The 25,555-nt window shown below is 38.8% G+C and overlaps 1 protein-coding gene across 3 annotated transcripts in view; it reads right to left on the reverse strand.

Moving 5' to 3' along the window:
- Nucleotides 1-24,646, reverse strand: part of LOC127439857 (cell surface glycoprotein MUC18-like) — a 90,225-nt gene extending 65,579 nt beyond the window's left edge. For all 3 annotated transcript variants that reach the window (XM_051696122.1, XM_051696120.1, XM_051696121.1), the window contains exon 1: nucleotides 24,525-24,646. In XM_051696122.1, coding sequence (XP_051552082.1) covers nucleotides 24,525-24,606 — 82 coding nt within the window. In that variant the 5' untranslated portion in view covers nucleotides 24,607-24,646. The remainder of the gene's footprint in view (nucleotides 1-24,524) is intronic.
- Nucleotides 24,647-25,555: the final 909 nt, after the last annotated feature.

The raw sequence follows: 25,555 nt of genomic DNA on the forward strand, positions 1-25,555 counted from the left end.
AATGAGAAGAAATGGGATCCAGACCACAAAGGTTACAGCCTGTTAAGCAAATCCAAAAGAGAAAGTAAGATTAGAAGGTTTTGTTAGACTTTTTTTCTTTCAGGTTAAAACATGTTATGGGTAACACTTTACAATAAGGTTCCATTCGTTTTTACGGAATTTATAAATCTTATTTAATATTTATTAATAAAAATGCAATCGTTCATTGTTAATTCATGTTAGTTCATAGTGCATTAACTAATGCTAAAGGGATAGTTCACCCAAAAATGAAAATTCTCTCATCATTTATTCACCCTCATGCCATCCAAGATGTGTATGACTTTTTTTCTTCTGCAGAACACAAATGAAGATTTTTAGAAGAATATCACATCTCTGTTGGTCCATACAATGCAAGTGAATGAGTGCCAACATTTTGAAGCTCCAAAATCCACAAAATGGGAGCATAAAAGTAATCTATATGACTCCAGTGGTTAAATCCATGTGTTCAGACACGATATGATAGGTGTCGGTGAGAAATAGATCAATATAAGTCATTTTTTGTCATATATTCTCCTCCCTGCCCAGTAGGTGGTGATATGCACAAAGAATGTGAATCACCAGAATCAGAAGGAAAAAGTGAAAGTGAAGGAAAAATGACTTAAATATTGGTCCGTTTCTCACTCACACCTATCATATCGCTTCAGAAGATATGGATGTAACCACCAGAGTCGCCTGGAGTACTTTTATGTTGCCTTTATGTGGATTTTGGAGCTTCAAAATTTTGGCACTCATTCACTTGCATTGTCTGGACCAACAGAACTGAGATATTCTTCTAAAAATCTTTGTTTGTGTACTGCAGAATAAAGAAAGTCATATACATCTGGGATAGCATGAGGGTGAGTAAATGATGAGAGAATTTTCATTTTTGGGTGAACTAACCCTTTAACATATACCGATCAGCCACAATATTAAAACCACCTGCCTAATATTGTGTAGATCCCCCTCGTGCTGCCAAAACAGCTCTGACCTGTCAAGTAGGGTTGTCACGATGCCATAATCATATCTTACGATACTATATCAGCTAAAGTATCATGATACAAAGTAGTATCACGATACCATACAATATTGTATTAATTCTTAACAGTTTGTCATAGTGGTTCTTAGAAACTAGCCATTCCACTTGTTGTTCTGGAAGTGATGAAAATAACTGATGGATGAATTGGGAGACGGGTCCAATGGACTAACATATTACCTAATACATTCTTAATTTGATGTAAAAAAAAAATAAATAAATAAATAAATAATAAAAAAAAAAACTTTGCCGCATCAAAACAGCCAGTTCAAACGGCAACAGCTTTAAACATTTATTCCATTATTCTGTGATTTTTTGAATGTTGGTATTTGGTAACATAAAAATAAAGATAATTCTGTGTAACATTGAAAAGATAATTTTGAGCAGCTGTTTCATTATTACAACCGCTTCAGCCCCTCTCTCCTGGTAAAGAGCAGCACGAATGCAAATTACACACACACTGGTTCGATCGCACGGCTCAGGGACGTGATCGAATTACCAAACCGATCTGGGCTGAGTTTCCCAAAAGCATCGCAAGCTTAACTTGATCATAGAGACCACTGACGGCAATGCTTACGATGCTTTTGGGAAACGCAGCCCTGATCATAAATGCGAAGTTACCACCACCATGCATTTGTAATTGGAAAAAAAAAATAAACGAGTGCAACGTTCGATATTTCAGAGAAATGGTAAATCTGTAAATGTTAAGATAAAGCATTTAGGGGGGGCCTGGGTAGCTCAGCAAGTATTGATGCTGACTACCACCCCTGGAGTCATGAGTTCGAATCTAGGGTGTGCTGAGTGACTCCAGCCAAGTCTCCTAAGCAACCAAATTGGCCCAGTTGCTAGCGAGGGTAGAGTCACATGGGGTAACCTCCTCGTGGTCGTGATTAAGTGATTCTCACTCTCAATGAGGCACGTGGTAAGTTGTGCGTGGATCGCGGAGAGTAGCATGAGCCTCCACATGCGGAGTCTCTGCGGTTTCATGCACAACGAACCATGTGAAAAGATGCATGGATTGACGGTCTCAGAAGTGGAGGCACTTGTCCCCTGCCACCCAGATTGAGGTGAGCAACCGCACCACCACGAGGACCTACTAAGTAGTGGGAATTGGGCATTCCAAATTTGGAGAAAAGGGGATAAAAAAATAAAAAAAGATAAACCATTTAGGTTAAGTAAAGTGGCACTAACCGGTGTGTATATTGCAGAAGCAGTGGGATGTGTCCGAAGGTGTTTAATAAGGTTGCTGGTGTTTCCCCCTTTGGCTTGAAATCTTTGTAGACATTCAGATGTGTTTTCCCATCAGGTAAACCCAAAACTAACTCCAAATCTCATTATGTGAATTGTGTTTTTTAAAAAGCTTCTCACTGTCCAAAGTTTTATTTAAATCCATATTATCCATTAGGAGAGAGACACGACCGCCAAATTAAGATGCTGGGATTCAGATGTGTGTTTGAAGCATGGGAAACCCACACATTGAAAAATAAACAATACCATATAAGGGGCAAATTCTAAACAGTATTTTGTGCTTGCGTGAAGGGAACGCCACACGAAAAGACTAAATTTGTAATGTTATGCAGACATACACTACCGGGCAAAAGTTTTGAAACACTTACTCATTCTTTGTTATAGTTTTTTTCACATTTTAGAATAATAGTAAAGTCATTAAAACTGTGGAATAACATAAATGGAACTATGGGAATTATGTTGTGACTAAACAAAATCCAAAATAAATCAAAACTGTGTTATATTTTAGCATCTTCAAAGTAGTCACCCTTTGCCTAGAATTTGCAGACATGTACTCTTGATATTTTCTCAACCAACTTCTTGAGGTATCACCCTGGGATGCTTTTTAAACAGTATTGAAGGAGTTCCCATCTATGTTGGGCACTTATTGGCTGCTTTTCTTTATTATTTGGTCCAAGTCATCAATTTCAAAACTTTTTTTTATTATTAAATTTTAGATTTATAATGAAATAAATTAATATAAAATAAATATTAACTACAAAGCTAATTTCAAACATTTAAGCATACGCCTTCAGATAAAAATATTTTTAAGATCATGAGAACATTTCGGTCAAGTGTTTCAAAACTTTTGACTGATAGTGTAGGTCTGATTCAAATGAAGGTTTTAGCGAAAATACTATTTACTACCACACAAAACATAACTTATGGTACTACCATATTATCGGTACTACCATTTAAAAAATACTTTGGCACTAGCAGTATTTTGAAGCTTTAGTATCGCGATACTACTGTAGCACCGGTATACCGTGCAACCCTACCATCGAGGCATGGAGTCCACAAGACCTCTGAAGATGTCCTGTGGTATATGGCACCAAGACGTTAGCAGCAGATCCTTTAAGTCCTGTAAATTACAAGGTGGGGCCTCCATGGATCAGACTTGTTGTTACACAACATCTCATAGATGCTCAATCAGATTGAGATCTAGGGAATTTGGAGGCCAAGTCAACACTTTGAACTCTTTGTCATGTTCCTCAAACCATTCCTGAACAATTTTTGCTGTGTGGCAGGGCGCATTATCCTGCTGAAAGAGGCCACTGACATCAAGGTATACTGTTGCCATGAAGGGGTGTACGTGGTCTGCAACAATCTTTAGGTAGGTGGTACGTGTCAAAGTAACATCCACATGAATGCCAGGACCCAAGGTTTCCCAGCAGAACATTGTCCAGAGCATCACACTGCTTCCGCCGGCCTGCCTTCTTCCCATGGTGCATCAAGCTGCCATCTCTTCCCCAGGTACACGATGCACCCTTGACAGGTGCCATCGTAACGAGATAAGAAATGTTATTCACTTTACCTGTCAGTGGTTTTAATGTTGTGGCTGATCAGTGTTGTATTTGATGTATTTGTGTATGTTGAAATTAGCATTAACTAAGACTAATAAATGCTGTAAAAGTATTGATCATTGTTAGTTCATGCTTAACTAATGTTGTTAATTAATGTTAACAAATTAAACCTTATTTTAAAGTGTTACCATTTTATGCTGCTCTGTGTTCAGTATAAGGTGAAGTATGGAATGTTTCGCTAAAAAAAAAACTTTCTCCTATCCCAGCTTATTATGTAGCATAAGTAAGCCATTTTGTTGGATGATTCCCCTGTGTAAAAGTGTAAAAACTTTCCTGGGTTTGTTTGAGCATCCTGACCTGCCTGACACAGGAACTCTGGCTCAACCAATGGCGCTAGACTGACCAACTGAAGACAAAGAAACCTGTTTGCTATTTTTGCAATTCCGTTTGGTGGCACTAGTTGTACAGAATTATTCACTTCATCTATAATTTTTCACAATAATCCACCAATGGGTCTGCACATGTGGCAGTGATCTAGCAAGCTAAACAAAGAAAACTGTTCCTAGCTCATTTTGATAGATATTGAGACATAGGACAGCTAGTCTCTGTGGAGGGCCTGTAACATCCCAACCACAATCTCAGTCATGACTCATTGGCACCCTGTCATTTACTAAAGAAATATTTAAAAATCAAGTATAATTTGCCTTTGTGCAAGAGCAGAGCCAACACAGACAGCTTAGTCAAGCATATCATGTATCATAGAAGATCTGATAGTAAGGTGTGAGGTCATACTGCAACCAGGTCTCTTCAAATAAGATTCACAATACACAAATACTTTCAAGTTGTAATGAAGTGTGTGGCAAGAAAATATGTGACTATTTATCAATTAATTTAGCGTCTATTTAGAGTGAAACCACACTGCACACTGTATTTCAGTCCAGTAGAACCTGAACCTTTGCAAACATTAATAGGGAATTCACTAAGAATGATAACATCGTTTAAATTATTTATAAGCACTTTCTGTCTTGTTTTAGCTCATAGAAAATATGAAAATCAGGTGATTGCTCAAACAGGGCCAAAAATGTATTGCTGAATACAAATAAATGGCAATTCCCGAACTTGTGAGTCGGTTCTTAGTGCTACATGATCACACAAGAAATCAACATGTTGCTTCCGAATGTTAATGCACCCTGAAATCGACTCCATTTTGCAGAATAACTGACAATCGTCATCTCCCATTGCATTTTTACTCCACTGACAATTAGGTTTTGGGTTGTGGTTAAGGACTAAAAAACTAAACTAAAAAAACAACTTGAAACTGGAGCTCACACATTCCCAAACTTTTAACAACATTTCCAGATTCGGCCACTGGGGGCAGTGGTTCGAATTTTATTAAGCAAAGATCGATTTTAGCAGCAGAACTTTCGACCAACTGTCGCCGAATTCTGAGTGTGTACATTCTGTACTTTACTGAGACTATATAGCGTTACTTCACCATTTGGCTCTTTAAAATGGCAAATGCGTGCTTGGCTTCACCATGTATCTGGATTATAACACTTTTCTCCATCATTAATTATCATTACTTAATAAATTACTGCTGCCATGAATGCTAGAAAATGTACACAAAATTTTTATGAATCTCTTAAATGAAATTACTTTTCCCACATACATTCCGCAGCGGTTACAGCACAACGTTAATTGCACCATGCAAATAGTGCCGAGGTCTGTGTATAAAGTGCATACTACAATAAGCCTAATTTACATAGAAAGGAGGAGTGTTTGAGCTGAAAAGAATGACAATTACTCATTTTAAATGCTCATGGCGCAGTGCTATTTTAGCACAATTAGTGCCTGGTGAAGTTGGATTGGAATAGTCAGTGAATAAGACACATATTTTTGTACTGAGATTCCACACAATAAAGTGGTGAAACTGCTTAGTGAATTCGCCCAACAATATGCACATACATTTGTTGCAATAAAGTGTGTGGCAAGAAAATAAAAGTTAGCCTACTTGTGTAAGCTCATATCCATTCAATTAGTTTTTCTACAAAGAGTAGGAACTGAACCTTTGCAAAAGTAATGTGTGTATGCGATAAGGGAGAGTCCAGATTCATGAGGTAAATTCTGAGGTAAATTTCTCAAAGCAGATCATAAATCTGGCCCCTATGGGACAGTAAGGGGCCCTTGAGAGTGACTCTGGAAGCAGACACTCACAGGGTGAGAGGTTTAGGACTTAAGACATCAGACATAAATACAGGCCCCTAAGACCCACCAGGAAGACTCCAAACTGCAAAAAGAGCAGCACTGTGGTGTCTGTGTCATTTGTGGGCAAAGGGTATGCTCTCAATCGCTGCACTTATTTACCATTAACAAGAATTTATCTAGCTTTTAATTCCACGGTTGAACCTATTATATCTAACATAGTCACATGTCTGAGAGAACTGAAGAACTCAACTGAGTAACTATTCTAAAAGAATTCTGTCAACATGGGTGAGCTCAAGTCAGCACCTCCCTGAGGCATGTATTTGATTAAGTCTGACATGAACAGTTAAAATGCATCCATGAGTGTGTTTGACACCACCTGGTTGAGGTAGCACTGAGATGAACAGTCCATTAGTGTCTTCTGATGCTCTTAAAACAAGGGTCTCCTTCAAGGCTTGTGGAGGGAAATGTGTGACAGCTGGGCGACAGCTGCATCTGATGATATTTGTCATTCATCTTCTCTGCTAATTTCACTTCTATCAATGGGCTTGGACCTTCTATTTGATCTAGCTTTGATGTTCACTAAATTCATTTGCAAAGAATAACCAAGGGTGATTTAACGTATAAATGAGATAAGCCTATTTTGAGTCAAGAAAGTGTATAACTATCATGTTTAAGGACGGATCCGCTGCATTGTGACTTTGAAACTTCAGAATCAGTATCAGAATCAGAATGAGCTTTATTGCCAAGTGTTCTCACATACACAAGGAATTTTTTTGGGTGATAGGAGAAACAAGTGCACACAGAACAGTGAGACACAGAATATAAAACAAGGTAAGAGTATAAATAGACATACAAATAACAGGACATATAACAGAATGGCATATGTACATGTGCAAGTGGTAATGTATGTGCAAGGTAGGGGTATGTACAGTTATTGAATTAAATATGTGAATTTACATATGTACATGAGATATGTATTTACATTATTGCACTATGGGGGAGTCCTGAGGCAGTTTAATTGTTCATGAGGAAAATGTCCTGAGGGTAAAAACTGTTCTTGTGCCTGGATGTCCTGGCGCTCAGTGCTCTGTAGCGCCAGCCAGAGGGCAACAGTTCAGAGAGGGAGTGGACAGGGTGTGTGGGGTCCAGAGTGATTCTAGCTGCACGTTTCTTCACTCTGGAGAAGTACAGGTCTTGGAAGGTGGGCAGGGGGGCACCAATAATCCTCTCAGCAGTCCTGACTGACCGTTGTTGTTTCCTTCTGTCTGATTTGGTGGCTGAACCAAACCAGACAGTTATAGATGTACACAGGACAGACTCAATTACGGCCGAGTAGAACTGTTTCAGCAGGTCCTGTGGCAGGTTGAACTTCCTCAGCTGGCAAAGTAAGTACAAACTCTGCTGAGCCTTCTTCACAATGGAGTCTATGTGGGTGTCCCACTTCAGGTCCTGAGAAATGGTAGAGCCCAGGGGCCGGATTCACGAAACGTTCTTAAGAAGAAATTTCTTCTTAACTACCATTTTCTTTTAATTTGTAACTTAAGAAAAAAGTTACGAATATTTTGTATTCCCGAATAAACTTAAGAAATGTTTTATCTTTTTTCTTAAGAAGCATTCAAATTCTCGAAAAAAAAAAAATCTTAAATATCGTCGTAAATAACATCTTAAAGTTAGGACTGTCTTAAATTCTAAAAGGTAAGATGTTTAATGAATTTACTGGGTTTTTCATGTTGAGTCTGAAGTCGCAATGGGCTGTTTACGAAGAAATGTTATTTTAGACGAAAAAAAAGTTTTGACTGTTTTGTGTTTAATTATATTTTTATTTTGAGCTTGTAATCCATGTAAATGTTATCAACAAATTTAAACAATACATTTTGTTTTGAAGTTTCTTAATGTGGTGACCAATCATGCTAATTAAAATGGATGCGCTGCATATAGCGCTCTCTCTCCGCGATTTTTAGAGTTCACAGAAACATAATAATTATAACATTAGAAAGCTGAGACTTTCTTTTTCACCCCCCATCCACATCCCTATCAAAGTTGGGCACAGCAGAGACAGCCTCTGCCACCTTGTGCGGGGGAATTTCTCCTGAAGTCCACTATCATCTCCATGTTTTGAGCGTGTTCAGCTCAAGGTTGTTGTGATGGCACCAGACAGCCAGCTGATCACCCTCCCGTCTGTATGTAGACTCATCACCATCACGGATGAGGCCGATGACCGTAGTGTCATCTGCAAAATCCAGGAGCTTGACAGTGGGGTCTTTTGCAGTGCAGTCATTCGTGTACAGGGAGAAGAGCAGTGGAGAGAGGACGCATTCCTGAGGAGCACCAGTGCTACTAGTGAAGGTCCCGGATGTGAGTTCCCCAGTCTCACTAGCTGCTGCCTATCTGTCAGAAAGCTGGCGATCCATCGACAGATTGGGGTGGGCATGGAGAGCTGGGTCAGTTTGGTTGAGAGAAGATCAGGAATGATGGTATTGAAGGCTGAACTTAAGTCCACAAATAGGATCCTTGCATAAGTCCCAGATCTGTCGAGGTGGTGCAGGATATAATGCAGTCCCATATTGACAGCATCATACACAGACCTGTCTGATCCGTAAGCAAACCGAAGGGGGTCCAGCAGGGGTCCAGTGATGTCCTTCAGGTAGGCCAAAACCAGTTTCTCAAACGACTTCATGACCACAGACGTGAGAGCGACAGGTCTGTAGTCATTAAGTCCAGTGATTGTTGTTTTATTGGGGACTGGAATGATGGTGGAGTGTTTGAAGCAGCAGGGAACTTCACACTGCTCCAGTGATCTATTGAAGATCTGTGTGAAGATGGGGGCCAGTTGGTCAGAGAAGACTTTCAGACAGGCAGGTGAAACACCGTATGGGCCTGAAGCTTTCCTAGTCTTTTGTTGCCGAAAGACCTGGCACGCATCCTCCTAAAAGATCATAGAGTAAGTGCAAATTGAGTAGCATGAGGGGGAAGGAGGGTGGTTCCACAAGGTGTTGGTGTGTGTGTGAAGTGAAGATCAGAGCAGAGGAGGGGTGTGAGACTGGGCTTTTCAAACCTGCAGTAAAACACATTCAGTTCATCAGCCATTAGTTGACTCTCTGCAGAGCGAGGGAGAGGTGTCTTGTACTTGGTGATGCTTTTCGGGCCTTTCCGCACAGATGCAGGATCGTTGGCTGAAAACTGGTTTTTCAGCTTTTCAGAGTAGCTTCTTTTAGCCACTCTGATTTCCTTAGTCAGTGTGTTCCTGGCTTGATTGCACAATATTTTATCCCCGCTTCTGTAAGCATCCTCTTTGGCGTGACGAAGCTGTCTGAGTTTTCCTGTAAACCATGATTTATCGTTATTGAATGACAAAAATGTCCTAGTAGGGATGCACATATCCTCAAAGAAACTGATATATGATGTCACACAGTATCTGTTAGCTCATCCAGGTCTGTGGCTGCAGCCACAAAAACACTCCAATCAGTGCAGTCAAAGCAGGCTTGTAGTTCCAGCTCTGCTTCATTGGTCCATCACTTTACAGTCCTTACTACAGGCTTAGCTGATTTTAGTTTCTGCTTGTAGGTTGGGAGAAGATGAACCAGACAGTGATCAGAGAGTCCTAAAGCTGCACGTGGGACAGAGTGATATGCATCCTTTACAATGGTGTAGCAGTGATCCAGTATATTTCTGTCTCTGGTTGGGCATGTGATGTGTTGTTTGTATTTTGGCAGTTCACGGGTGAGGTTATCTTTATTAAAATCTCCCAAAATAATAATAAGTGAGTCCGGGTGTTGTTGCTCTGTGTCTTCAAGATTCCAACACGATTTCATGGGAAGTCGGCATGTTGTTTCCGAAAGTTACAGTACCCTAGTATCGTCCACATAATGCCGACTCACCGACAAGCACCATTTCCTTTCAGACATTTTTGCATCGGCTCCAGTGTGTTTACCTTCCCCTGTGGCATGACAGGACGCCCATTGTGTCAGCAGCATGGGAGACCCAAGTTTGTATCCCGTGTTGAAACCAGAACGTGTGTTCGCATAATCAGTAACAAGCACGAATAGAAGGTTGCATTTTCCCCTCTAAAATTTGTGCTCCGCTGATGGTTAGCTTTAGGTTTGGGGTTCGGGTTGGGGGTTATGGTTTATAAAATATTCATTCATCTTCAATGTATTACGGCCTGTACAGCTGAAAACAACTCACTTTTGGTGCCCCTCTGTGGACATTACACCCAGGAAATGGACCTCACACATGCACATATGCCCAACAGCACTTTCCGCTTTGGCCACTGGGGGCAGTGTTTCGGATTTTGGTAACCACAGACCGATTTTAGCTAAAGAAAAGTCAACCTGCTGTTTCCGATTTCATTGTGTGATCAGTCTGAAGATTCAGTACAGTTGTAATGTATCACAGAAGAATCTATAAAGGAACCAACCAATAGCATGTGCTATTTCTGCACCAAGAGGTACATTTGATTTCATTGCTCAAACAATGTTCTTTCATAGCTTTTAAGACTTAAAGGGATAGTTCACCCAAAAATGTAAATTATCTCATCATTTACTCACCCTCATGCCACCCCAGATGTGTATGACTTTCTTTCTTCTACAGAACACAAATTATGATTTAGAAGAATATCACAGCCCAGTAGGTCCATACAATGCAAGTGAATGGGTGCCAAAATTTTGATGCTCCAAAAAGCACATAATGGCATCATAGAAGTAATCCATCTGATATAATAGGTGTGGGTGAGAAACAGATCAATATTTAAGTCCTTTTTTGCTTGAAATGCTTCTCCCTGCCCAGTACGGGGCGTATACATGAAGAATGTGAATCAACAAAAACACAAGAAGAAGAATGTACAAGTGATCTGTTTCTCACCCACACGTATCAAATAGGTTCTGAAGATATAGATTTAACCACTGGAGTCTTATGGATTACTTTTATGCTGATTTATGTGATTTTTGGAGCTTCAACATTTTGGCACCCATTCACTTGCATTGTATGGACCAAAAGAGCTGAGATATTCCTCTAAAAATCTTCGGTTGTGTTCAGCAGATGAAGGAAAGTCAGACACATCTGCGATGGCATTAGGGTGAGTAAATGATGAGAGAATTTTCATTTTTGGGTGAACTATTCTTTTAAATTCTCAGTTAGTTTCACAGTGTATAAAATAAGTATCAAATTTGTCACAGATGTTTTTCCTAAAATTCCTTGGGAGACCTAAAAATAAAAACACAAATGAGACAATTGTTAACATTTGTTGAGAATGTTGCTCTAATAATTTGGGTTTGGAAGAATTTGATCTTATTATTATAAATATTAGATGAGAAATGAAATTCATATTGAAATCTCTGACTTCTAATTGCAGACTTTAGTATGTTGGCAAATCTGAGAACAGTTTGAGACATTGTTGAGATCTCTTTTGAAACTCTACAGAAGCAGGAGACACATGAAAGATTACTAAGGGTTCTTTTTTTCTTGAAAAACATCTGAGAATCAGGGAAAAAGTCTTTAAGCAAAAGTCTCCATTTGTTCTACATTTAATCTCAATTGAGATATTAAAGTGATCTCATTTGTGATTTTTCTGTCCTGCAAGGAGAGCTGAAAATGTCTTGTTGTGTTGCCAGTTATGACTCACAAAAGTTACATGAAATAAGGTTACATAAAATAATCCATTCTGATCTGTACATGAAAAATCACTTCTTTGCCATCGAGTGGCCCCTATTTTGGACGTCATGACTCATGTCTGGTCTGATATGCTTCTCTGATTGAATAATAGGACCGAGTAAGACGTCACCTCTGGCTGAATCCAGCTGTTCTGACTGGTAACCATTTCCATGTGAGTAAAACTGTCTGGTGCCCAGGGCATGAATTGTTAGCATTGTCTTTCTCTGTTATAAATGGCACCGTAGCTCATTTTAACTCCAAAAGGTCAGGAATTTTAGGGTACACATCATTAAAATAAATTACAGTGAGTCCATCAAACAGAATAATACAAATGCTCAAATGTCTCACTGCATAGCACAACATTTGTTGTGTAACGTGTGTGCGGCTCTCAGCTTTAAAAAATGACTTTACCACAAAGATTATCCCTAGCCTCCATGTAAAATATTTGCCATATAGTGTTACCTTACTTTGCCAGAGGAAAATTATCATGTCAACAAAGGATCAAATAACAAATGTTGCATCCAGAATCCAGGGGGAAACCTTGGAAATAAAATGGCCACTGTCAAGAACTGATATATAGGATTGTTGCCACCATTACATTTTTCGTGGTTTGAGGTTGCTGTTGTAAAATATGCTATATTGTCATTAATGATCCATTCAGAGTTCAGTATGGAGCTGCTAGTGCACACTTTAAATACACTGAGACAGCTGGCAGTCACAGTACATTCACTACTGTACATTTAACCAACATACATAAGAATACCAGGTGTAAACGGGGCCATAGTATACCTGTCATAGAAGTCTTTATTTTATTTCATTAAAAAAAAACACACACATTAATTCCTCAAAAATGTCAGATTTGTGAATATGCTTATGTAGTATATGCATGTACACTTAAAGTCACAAACATATAGCCTTGTAAGAAAGGCACAAAGAAACATTCCCTTTGTTGTAGGGTTCATTCAATGATATTGTTGCTTTAGAATGCCTATAAATTACAGTACAATGCCACCATCTTCCATACAGGCCTTCATTGCCAGACATATTCCCTGCTGAGAGCAACTACAAAGACATGCATTACCACAACAGCATGGCTTGAGAGGGACTATGCATTGTGGGCGTGCATTATTGAATATGCATGTGCATATGCACACACTCATATCTAGGTACTGAATGTGCCAGTATGAACCCACTATGCTTGATTATCAGATCTACAGGGAGTCAGGGAAAGAATGAAGAGAGGGCTGCTGATGGCAGGATGTTGGCACGATGCCCACAGCTGTGGGTGAGGGGAGATATTACCCCTTCGAAAAGATCTGTGATCAGTTTTTGCAGCTTATCCTACAATATGCTGGTAACAGTTTGAATAAGGGACACTGAGCATGAATCAGTCTAAAACAGCAACTTGTTTGAACCACTTTAGAGCATATGGGCTTCCAATCTGGTAAACTTTTGGTCAGAAAAGGGCAGTCAATTCCAGACAAGGAACAACCGTACTGGTATATCTTTGAAAGGAGAAACAAAAGCCTCCTTTTGGGCCACCCAAACACCCCCAAAATGTGGAATCCAACAAGATGCACCTCTGGGAGAGAAAGGGCAAAGTGCTTATGTGGTTTTGGATGATATTTCAAGATTTCACACTTCAGAGTGGAAGCACTCACACAGTTAGCTTTTATTTGACTGATATGACTGAAATAAGTGAGCACTAACCTTTACCAGTGGGTTATCTATTAAACTGTGCAAACAACATATCACTCATCCAGCCATATGAACATTATTTGGCCACACATAACATCAGAGATGCTTAAAATACTTTCTCCTGCTCCAGCTTAATATGCAGAGACAAGCGATAAGTAAGTCATTCATCGACTGATTCCCCAAAAACTGTAAACACTGTTATCATTGCTCTGTTTCTTTGAGCATCCCGAACTGTTAGACATATCAACAATGGTTCAACCAATGTTTTGAGCTTGGGGCAGGAACGAATGGGGAGTGTTTAGGAAACCTGTTTGAAAACAATGACTTTTTTACACACTTCACAGTTATTTAACTCTGGTCCATCTTTTGTTCTCAGCTCTGACCATAGCTTATGGACAGAGTATAACTTGTTGAAGACATAAAATGTTATGGGTGTGGTGGTTCTGGAGGAATTTTTGCCTTCGGTTATCAGAGAAGTGCAATGAATATCATGACAGTTCCTTTGTCTCAAAAGATACTTGAATAGAGGCATGAAATGACATGAATCTTGATTAAATTTCAAAAAGCACTGAAATACATCTCATGCTGTCATACCACATAATAAGACATGTGTAGGATCACATGCCACTCACACCTGATGATTTTGTGATGTGTCCAGTATATTTAAAGCTGAAGTGTACCATTTCTGACACTAGAGTCACCAACAGAATTGCAAAAAAATATTTAGATTTTGGAGGTGTTTGCCCATGCACTATACTAGGGTCTTGTAGGTAATGCTAGGATGCTCTCTGTGTTTGCCGGTATTGCTTACTGGCATATAAGAAATAATTTGTAACTTTAAATATGTCAAGATCATGAGAAAACAAGACAGAAAATAACAATACTTCATGACCACTGTGGACTTCCGTATGTTGTTATTTTTGAATTTTGCCTTATGTGCCAGTGGCACATAAATGACACAGTTTAAATAATTACCATTTTTATGCACCAGAAACAAGACTTGAGGGTGGGGTCTTTTGACATGGGCCAGTAAGCAACCATGCAGAACAACTTAACAACTACCCACAACACTTTAGCAACCGCAAGCAACCTTAGACCAGTCGACTTTTGTCTGGGCAAGCACCACTAGGGTTGGGCGATACATCAAATACCCACAATATAATCTTGATGATTTGGCTGACGATGTAAAATTCAATAATATCGTGAATATCGCGATCATTTTAATGAGCCTTTTATTTGGCCATTAAGTTTCGTAGAGTGCATCAGTAGACTAATTTCACAATCCTTCAGGGCTGTATAAAATCAAAATGGAGATATGATCATATGTGATTATATAACTGCCAAAGGCTGTGATTAAAGACAGATAAACATGGTCTGTGTGTGCTTCAGAATGAACCAGTGATGCGCCGATCTGTGTGCACGCGTGGGGGCGGCGGGCTCATGGGCTAGTGTTTATAGCACAGTTCATCTGCATTGTGAAGTACTGCAGGTTCAAGCATTCAAGCAATTAACAAATCTTATCCTGAAAATAATAATAATTCAGTATTATATTATATTAATAAACCTGACTGGGTTCCACAGTAATAATTTAGTACTATACAATATTCATCTGTTTTCCAAAAAAATAAGTGCAGTAGTTTTTGCACACCTTGTTCATTCACAGAGAAAAATGTTTTATTAAAAATAAATATGTTAAAGGTAAATATTAAGCTTTCATATATGACTGTATGTTAAATATTAAGTATAAACGTGCAAACCAATGAAAATGATTACATTTTACTTTCCCTTGTGTTAATTTAGTGAATAACTGTGGGAAACATGCCTTCATCATTTTTAAATAGATTTTAATTTAATGCCTTTTATGAAATATTAATTCTACATGGCTACAATGGCTGTTTAGATGAAATGATGGCTCCTCTGATTAAAAAATAAATAAAACACTTTTATGCTATTTCAGAGCAAAAACATAATTATCGAGATATATACAGAATATCGTCAATTTGCTGAAAATATTGAGATATAAATTCTGAAGCCATATCACTCATCCCTAAACACCACTCACATTTTCTTCAGAAAGTGTAAAAAACAAGTTAACTAACTAATAATGATACTCAAAACTGGCAGCAAACCCTCTTAATATAAACTATTCTGCAAACTTGACCAAAGAGAATTACCTTGCAACTACCTTGAAAAACAAAAACAGCAACTGCAGGAATGTCTGCAAAAATCAACAAAGATTTTGGAGTAAGTAAAACACATGAAGGGCCTGAAGCCACTGGCTCCCTCTGAATGGGCTGGTAGCCAAGACTGAGTGAAGGGCATGTGGGAGATGCATGTGGGAGGAGGCGTATACCACTGTGGGGGATGGGGGCAGACAGAAAGACTGGGGGTGCTACTATTGTGGAGTATAATCTCTGTAACATGAGCAACCTAACTCACAGACACACATGCACAAGCATCACAAAACTCACTTCCAGAAAAACTCAAGCACAACTGCCTCACCAACATGAGTTAGCTACCAGGTGTGTGCAGCTGTCTGAGGATTTTATTGTAAACAGAGGGACAGAAAGACGGAAAGCGAGGCAGTGATTTAGAGGGAGATTTTGGAGAAGACATTATCTAAGAACTTCCGGAATCCCACTTGCCTTGTGAGGATTGCATTGCCAGATCCCAGATCAGTTCCTGGCCAGTGATGTGCCCCGCAGATGGGGCTTCACCATAAATGACAGGCTGTGTTCATCCAATTGGATACTGCATTTTGGAAGGGTGTGCTAAGCTGGTTATAAGCGTGGAGAATAATAATGAGATAAAGCTAAAGAATCACAAGGGACATGGTCCGCAAAATTAAGCCTTTTATCAGTACATCCTATGTATTTCCCATTTATTTTAATGGCATTAGCAAAACTGGCCACAGTTGCGTCTGTAATGCTGTTGCATGAAGCATATAATTGCTGTTGATCTAAAACGTGATTATTTTGAATACATGATATAATTGGGGATTGGGGAACATTTCCCTGTACAGTCCATGTCAAATTCAGAAATAGAAAAAGTAGCCTAATTATTCTGTATTTCAATATTAACGAAATAGTTCACCCAAAAAGGAAAATTCTGAACACAAAAGGGTCCAAGAACTAAATGTCCAAGCTGCTCTTTTCCATATATACAAATATATATACAACAGAATATAGTGGCTGTACAGATCCAAAAAGGACAAAAAAGCACCATAAAAGTTGTCCATACAACTCTATATTCTGTAATATTTTAATACAACAGCTCTGAGAAACACAAATTGAAACTAGTTGACAAGTAAAATTTACTTGCTTTAATGCTTTTGCTAACAGGTTGCTCACAAATACATTTTAATGGTATAAAATTAAGTGAAATCTACTTAATTTCATTACATACTATTGACTGAAATGAGAGAGTAAATTTAACTTAAACATTTCAGTAACTTTTACTTACAACTCTTAAATAAGCTTAGTAAAATTGAAATGATCATTTAACAAGAACATTCCACATTTTGAATGTTTATTATAAAGATGTTAAATGATGTGCCATTTGACATATCAAAGCTTTCCACAGGAAAGAATAAAGGGTTAGTTCACCCAAAAATGAAAATTCTCTCATTATTTACTCACCCTCATGATATCAGATGTGTACGACTTTCTTTCTTCACCAGAACACATTTGAAGAAAATTAGAAAAATATCTTAGCTCAGTAGGTCCTTAAAATGCAAGTGGATGGTGATCCGACATTTGAAGCTCCAAAAATCACAGACAGCCAGCATAAACATCATCGATACAACTCCAGCTGTTAAATTAATGTCTTCTAAAGCAATACGATCGCTTTTGGTGTGAAAAAGATTGATATTTAAGTACTTTCTAACTATAATCCAATGCTTCACAAGAGGGTGCAGTTCAAGCAGTCTCTCGTGTGACGTATTTGCGTTGGCATGTTACGGACGTAATCTCATGTTCTCCTCTCGGTTTAGACATCCAGGATGAGCACAAAAACGCACCATTGTGAGTAAAGAAACAGATAAATACAGATCTAAACCAAAACCAACAAAGCTTCTGTGCTGCGTTCCTCCTACTCACTTGTAAACAGCGCTGCTCTTCCATGTGTGTTGCACGTGCCTCAGTTCTCATGTGTTTCACGTGACAACACGATTACATCACACGCGCATACCGCTGCTGACCGGAAGTGATGATTAACAGTTAAAAAAGTACTTACATCTTGATCTTTTCACAACAAAAGCGATTGTGTCACTTAAGAAGACAGCTGGATGATTTTATGCTAACGATCTGTTCTTTTTGGAGCTTCAAAAGTCGAATCACCATCCACTTGCATTTTAAGGACCTAATGAGCTAAGATATTTTTCTAATTTTCTTCAAATGTGTTCTGGTGAAGAAAGAAGGTCATACATACCTGGGATATCATAAGAACGAGCAAATAATGAGAGAATTTTCATTTTTGGGTGAACTATCCCTTTAATGCATGCTATGTAGTTTATTAGTTTAAGAAAGTCATACAATTTGAAACAACATGAGGAAAAGTTAATGATGACACAAGTTCATTTTTGGCTGAACTAGATTATTCCTTATATAGTCTAGCTGCATTATTGTCATTAAATAACCTACAACAAAAGAGCTGGCACAAATTTGAGTGCGACAAAGCTAATTTAGCATTTCTTTTACGGCTTTCTAAAATAAACAGTTTTTGTCTGTGAGAAAGTGAGGGAGAAGGGCAGAAGGAACTGGCATCCGTCCACTGCAAATTCTTCACCCCCTTCGTTGCACTTGGATGATTGTTATTCATTCTCACGCTTCATTAATATGGTCAGTCTTCACATCTGACTTCAATAAACAAGCAGTCGCTACAGAACACGTTAACCCACGATTTAAAACATACAGTATATTCTTTCAACACACTCTCACGGCGAAATCGTAAGGATTCATCCGACTTTTCTAAATGTGGCTAATTCGTATGATATCGTACGACTTTGTTTGACTTTCACAACAGCCAATGATGTCGCTGGACATTGTTTCCTTCTAATACGCGATGATGACTTGCTTCTGTCACACACAACAGCTTCCTATCATGTTTAAACACTCTACTGATCGGTTAGGTTTAGATAAGGGGTTTGGGTTAGGGCATAATATTAAGAAGCATGTCCTTAACGCCTCGTGCACGGAACTCGCACTTACTTCCACATTACACATCCAGGCATTTGCACGTGATGAAATCGTACAAATTTATACAAATAAAATTGTACGGAATCATACAAAATATCCAACTCGTAAAATATGTACTAATTTTCATGAGATCGGGTTGATTCTTTAGTTAGATCTAAACTTTAAATGCTTACTGTGCTACTAAAGGCAGGTTGTGGCATGAATCTACATGAATTATTGAATGAAATAACAGAATACACACTGCCTGGCAGCTCTGAGAGCCCTTGCCTGCCCATGGCCACAGCAAGTTTGACAAATTTCCCAGACCAGAATTAAAATGTAAAATGTCCAAGTCCAAAGCCAACAGAAAATGTGGACATTAAGACCAGCCTATTCTGGTCTGGATTCCTTCACAATGTGGCTAGACACTACTGTTCTTCTCTCTTGAAACTGGAAAACATTCACTGCTTTAAGGTTTCCATCTGTTCAAATACAGCTCAGATTAGACTAGATGACAAAGACAAACACAGAGCCACATCCTTTCAAAGGCACAATTGATGAAGTCACAAAAAGCTTTGATAAGAGCACACTCATCAGATAAAGACCTAACCCTACAAACCCACCTGTGGACCTCAAACACTCACACCTAAAGCCACCATCCCACAGTCTGCTTCCTCCAATGGATAGGGGGGCATTTGGCTGAGGAATTCCATCGCCATTGTTTTGGTTGAGCTCTAAGCGGGCAACTTCAAGGTGTGGCCTGCGGTGTGTCTCACCTCATCACTATAGAAGTTTTAGCACAGTATCAGGTCCAGGTAACATGACTTTTAGGATGTAATCAAAAGACCTGGCAAGAGATATATCTAATGCTTATGGTGTATGGTTGACCTTCATGCATTTCTTATTTGATTGATCAAAGAGGCTCCTTAAAGATTTGAGAGGATGAATTTTTTTTTATATTTTATAATGAGCTAAATGGTCACCACTACCCACTGCGAATGTCTGATGTTCCAGCACTTGGTATACAGTAGTGTAATGCACACATTTTCTTTTCTACTACAACCTTAAAGCGATAGTTCACCCAAAGATGAAAACTGTCTTTACTCACCCTCATGCCATCTTAGATGTGTATGACTTTCTTTCTTCTGCAGAACACAAATTAAGATTTTTAGAAGAATATTTCAGCTCTGTAGGTCCACACAATGCAAGTGAATGGTGGCAAGAACTTTGAAGCTCTTTAAAGCACATAAAGGCAGCATAAAAGTAAAGTCTTTTTTACGATAAAAATCCACTTTCATGATCACTTTCACATTCTTCTTCTTTTGTTTTTGGCGATTCGCATTCTTCGTGCATATCGCCACCTACTGTGCAGGGAGAATTTAGAGTAAAAATGTATCAATCTGTTTCTCACCCACACCTATCAGATCACTTCTGAAGACATGGATTTAACCACTGGAGTATGGATTACATTTATGCTGCCTTTATGCACTTTTTGGATCTTCAAAGTTCTAGCCACCATTAATTTGCATTGAATGGACCAACAGTGCTGAGATATATATATATATATATATATATTTTAATCTTTGTTTGTGTTCAGCAAAAGAAAGAAAGTCATACACATCTGTGATGGCACAATGAGAGAATTTTCTTTTTTGCATGAACTATCCCTTTAATACTTCACTGATATCTTAACAGCTCATCTGGAATACCATCTACATTTTTCATTTAGTCATGCTTTGTGTGAACTTTCTATGTATTTCCACAATTTGCATGAGTTGGAATACAAATCTTTACAAAAAAGGATGTATACATGTTGAAAGAAGCTATCTTATGAGAATCTGAGACAGGAATGGCCATTCTTCTTGATGATTGTCAAGCTTAAAGGGATAGCCCCCCCCCCCCAAGAAATTAAATATCTGTCATAATTTACTCACCCTCATGTTGTTCCAAACCCATATGACTTTCTTTCTTCTGTGAAACACAATTAATGTTAGAATGTTAAGTTTCAGTCACCATTGCCTTTCATTGTATGGAAAAGGGTGCAATGAAAGTGGATGGTGACTGAAGCTATCAGTCCCTAACATTCTGCCAAATATCTTCCTTTGAGTTTCACAGAAGAAAGTAAATCTTGTGGATTTGGAACAACATAAGGGTGAGTAATTGATGACAGAATTTTCATTTTTGGGTGAACTATCCATTTAAATTTGGAGTAAAGGATACTGGCCCTACATCTGTGCCTCTTAAACCGTCTTTTGACTGATATGACAACTGCAGCTATGCATTACAAAGCAACATTCATATTTAAAACGAGGATACAAGACAGTACACTACAAACTGAACTTTGAAATATGAATACTACATGTCACGTAATGAGGGGCTAAAAGACTAGTGCACAGTTTAAGACTTGTAGCACCAACAATTAAACAGACATTCTCTGAACATACTGCACAATATTTGTTATTACTGGCAAACATGTTTACAATCAATAACAGAAGTTAAAATGCTTGGTTTGGTCCAGTTAATTTCTTGCTGCCCCCTGCTGGTTAAGAGTCATTAACGGCTGAATGCAATTGGATTAGAATGGAGTTTAGAGAGATTAACTCTTAAACTCAAGATGAATCTACCTATCAGTCAGCATGAGACCAGAAGATGAACACTGTCATATCTAAAACATTATTTAATATACATCATGTAATGCCACTGATATTTCATATTGCCTTGTACCCACTATACAGAGTTATGCATAAAATTGGGGACAAAACAATAAGTGTCACATAGTTGCAAATAATGACAGCCTAAACCCAATTATGCAAGGGTCTCAACCTTTATCTAATCCACACGTTGTTGCTCATTGAGGCTGAACATCATAACCACAATACAGATTATCCCTGTCCAGGACACCACTGATTTGCACCTTCTGTGCCACCAAAACAATGAGCCCATAGGCTTTAACATGACATTCACTGTCACGAGTGATAGACAGGGGCTGAACCCAGGATTGTAGGGATACAGCCGCCCCCCCCCCCACATCAGGAACAGCCACTCGATTGTATCGTCTCCACTCTGGGTCAAGGGCTTCTATGGGAGGCAGGAAGTCTAAGGCATGGCATCTTTGTGGCTGGTGCACAATGCAGCTGGTATGAGCTTGAACTTGAGGGATTGAGTATAAAATGGGGGGTTACTAAAAATCTACATTATGGCAGATGCCTTATATTGGGACTTTTTACTCAAAGCTCTGGCTTTCTCTTTTGATTGGCAGGGTCTTGATATGGAGATATTTCTCATTGTTCTTAGGGTTAGGGTTGAAAAGAACCTCTATTTCAATTAGTCTGATAAATTACTTCAATATCGTCTGATGTTAATCCTCTTATTATTGGGTCTTGCATGGTAAATTAAAACCAGATTTGTACATTTTCTGAAGAAAATTGTAAAAGTCGGTCCCAGAATGCTAGGGTCTATTCCCCCAGGGCGTTGCTATGTGGTTGCTAAGGTGTTGTGACTGGCTGTTAGTGCATTGCTATGTGGTTGCTAGGTTGTTCTAGGTGGTCACTAGGTGTTGTTTATTGGCCCAAATAAAAAGAGTCCACAAATCTTTATGAGCCCTATTCTGGTCCCTCCTTCAATTTAAATCTATTGGATTGGTATGCCCATTTTATTATGTGTCAGGCAAAAATTTTATGTTTAACTGTTTAGAAAAGTAAAAGTACATTTTGCATCAATTCAAGCGTGAACACATTTCCCTTTAGAACTATAATCGCATTCACAAACAATGGTGAATGTGAATCGGAGGATGCATTTTGCTCTAAAATTACAATTTCTTTCCATTGATGTTTAGGTCTAGGGTTGGGGACTGGGTCAAGGGGGTAGGGTAAATAAAATATGTATTCCTGTTGACTGTATTTCTTCATTTGCAACTAAAATACAACTCGCTTTTGGCGCCCCTCTGTGGACATTACACCTGGAAACTGGAGCTCACACATGCCCATACGTTCAACAGCACTTCAAGCTTTGGCCAATGGGGGAAGTGATTCAAATTTCAGTAAGCGCAGATCGATTTTAGCAACAGAACTTTTGACCGGCTGTTGCCGAATTCACAGTGCGATCAGTCTGACACAAACAGAGGTGTAAGACTAGGACACGTCTTACACCTCTCTTATACCTTCTGGTCTGTGGGCCATCAAATTCCTAAATTTTTCCACATAGGCCTGCAATTTGTTTTGGTTTTTAAATGAATCCTTGACAAATACAGAACAATTCGTGCCACTAACTCTATTATCAAAGCCAGTTCTCAACATTAATTTTTCATCCTCATCATATGGTCACCATTTGTAAGGATGCCACTCTCAATGTCAACTTAGTGGATGAAAAATCACCCCCCTACATAGAGGAAGCAAGGTGACCCCTCTATCTAACGGGGTGTCCAGTCAATAATCCCAGAACAGACAGCTTTGGTTCATCTGCTGGGGCAGAGGGGACCTTATTAACACAAGGTGAACAGAAGGGAAAGACAGGCGCTTGTTAAGACCCTTTAATGCAGCAACCAGCATAACAGAACACTGCTGATCCACTCTGGACAAAACAAATTGGGAAAAATATAAGGAGAGGTGTTGAGATATGTGATTGGATGAAAAGAAAGTGGAAGGGTGCCCTAGGTTGAAAACAAAAACTAGAAGGACAGATTTAGACAGACAAGAACAGGATTATACAGTGGAGGTCTTTCATCTGTTCCCTCAGGAGAAGGGTTATTTCACTGGTTGTCTGGGTCATGTCCTAAACCTATAGTGCAATAACATGAGAGCATACAGTAGAATGAGACATAAAGGGAATGATGCAAAGATAAGAGCATGTTCAGTGTTTTTACTTTAGGCTATATCTAGGTCTAGAGGAAGTATAATACAAATATAATTTATTTACTGAGTTTTGCTCATCGTGAAAAGCTGTTATATCTCTCAATCTCTCATATCAGCATATTTCTGAGCATCCTAAAACATAGTTCCACAGATTATATCTGAGCAGAGACACAACAAAGCTGTTTTGCTCATGACTCCAGACGTAGAAATATAACCAGATGCAACCACAACTTGCCTAATTATGAATGATTTGGGGGGCCTGGGTAGCTCAGCGAGTATTAACGCTGACTACCACCCCTGGAGTCGTGAGTTCGAATCCAGGGCATGCTGAATGACTCCAGCCAGGTCTCCTAAGCAACCAAATTGGCCTGGTTGCTAGGGAGGGTAGAGTCACATGGGGTAACCTCCTCGTGGTCGCCATAATGTGATTCTCGCTCTCGGTGGGGCGCGTAGGTGAGTTGTGCGTGGATGTCGCAGAGAATAGGGTGAAGCCTCCACACACGCTAGGTCTCTGGGTAATGTGCTCAACAAGACACGCAACGTCTCAGACGCAGAGGCAACTGAGATTCGTCCTCCACCACCCGGATTGAAGCGAGTCACTACGCCACCACGAGGACTTAGAGCGCATTGGGAATTGGGCATTCCAAATTGGGGAGAAAAGGGGAGGAAAAATGAAATAATAAAAAAAAAATAATAACTAATGATTTGGGTGATAACACTTGCACTGTTGCAGTGATGAATAAATATTTGCTTAACTAGAATAAATATTAAAATTCACGAGCTTTTCTCACGTGCAGTGTGTTTTGATGACAAACTTAAAGTCACTTTAAAGACAAATGTGAAAACGAGTTATACATTTGATTAGAGTTACTGAGAACAGTTTGTATAACTCTATTACACACATAACAGTGTTAAACAGAGCAGTTTAAACACAAAACTGTCGTATTAGAACTGCAGCATCCCTAAACGTGGTCCGCGCGCATCCAGTTCAAAAGCGCGAGACCCGCCGCTGCAGAAAAGTTTCTCACAAAATCCAAATACTACTATAAACACCAGCGCGAGGAAAGATAAGGTGGAAATGTCTTACCTTGCCAAGACATGGCGCACATTTGAAGAGCCAACAGTAAAAGTGAAGTGTTTGTCAGAGCCATGTTTCTGGAGTTACCCATCCAGTCGATGAATGAAGTGCACTGAAGGAGCACAACAGTGTTTGGCGAGGAGGCGCGAGCAAGACAGAGCAGAGCAGAGAAGAGAGAGAGAGAGAGAGAGAGAGAGAGAGAGAGAGAGAGAGAGAGAGAGAGAGAGAGAGAGAGAGAGAGAGTGTTGCACACATATGCACAAATATACAGAGTCTTGTTTTCTCACATTTTCTTGTGGTTGATTATGTAATATCACTAACAATAAAGTAGCCTACCATCATAATGCCACGTTGTTGTTTTTTGTAACATCATGGTATTGAAGAGTACAGAGCTGAAGTACTTTGGAGTAATATGTAGTAAATCCCATTCAGTGCCGTGATATAGCCTATACCTCTCCAAAGTATCATGTTTTACTTTCTGCTATATATGTATGTACTGTACATTTAAAATTATTAAAAGTGTATTAGATTTTGTTTTTGAATCACTTATTTAGTAGCACTGAAGTGTGTTTTAGTAGCAATACAACTTCAAACAAGTAGCACTGGAGTACATGTGCATGCAAGTACATTTAAGATTATAATAACAATATATTTCAAGGGCATGGAATATGATTCAGAACTTAGTTGCACAAAATTTGCAATAGTCCTACAACTGATATTAAGTTGCATGTACATCCAACATTGTACTTTAAATATATTTGAAGTGCATTGAGCGGTACATAGAAAAGATGTGCTTAAAATTGCATACTTAGCATTACTTTAGTGCTAATAAAGTGTGTCCAAAAGCAATCAAAAGTTGAATTTGTTGCATTTAACATACATTTAAACACTTATTAAATATCCCTTAAATGCAATGAACTTGCATTAAATTGTTCGAGAAAATACATTTAGTACACACTGAGGTATGTTCTTTGAAAGTATATTATTTTCATAATAAGTTCTCTTTTTTAAAGTATGCTTAAGTGTACTTCTTTTTCACA

This window comes from Myxocyprinus asiaticus, chromosome 4, assembly GCF_019703515.2.
Source record: "Myxocyprinus asiaticus isolate MX2 ecotype Aquarium Trade chromosome 4, UBuf_Myxa_2, whole genome shotgun sequence".
NCBI classification, from domain to species: domain Eukaryota; kingdom Metazoa; phylum Chordata; class Actinopteri; order Cypriniformes; family Catostomidae; genus Myxocyprinus; species Myxocyprinus asiaticus.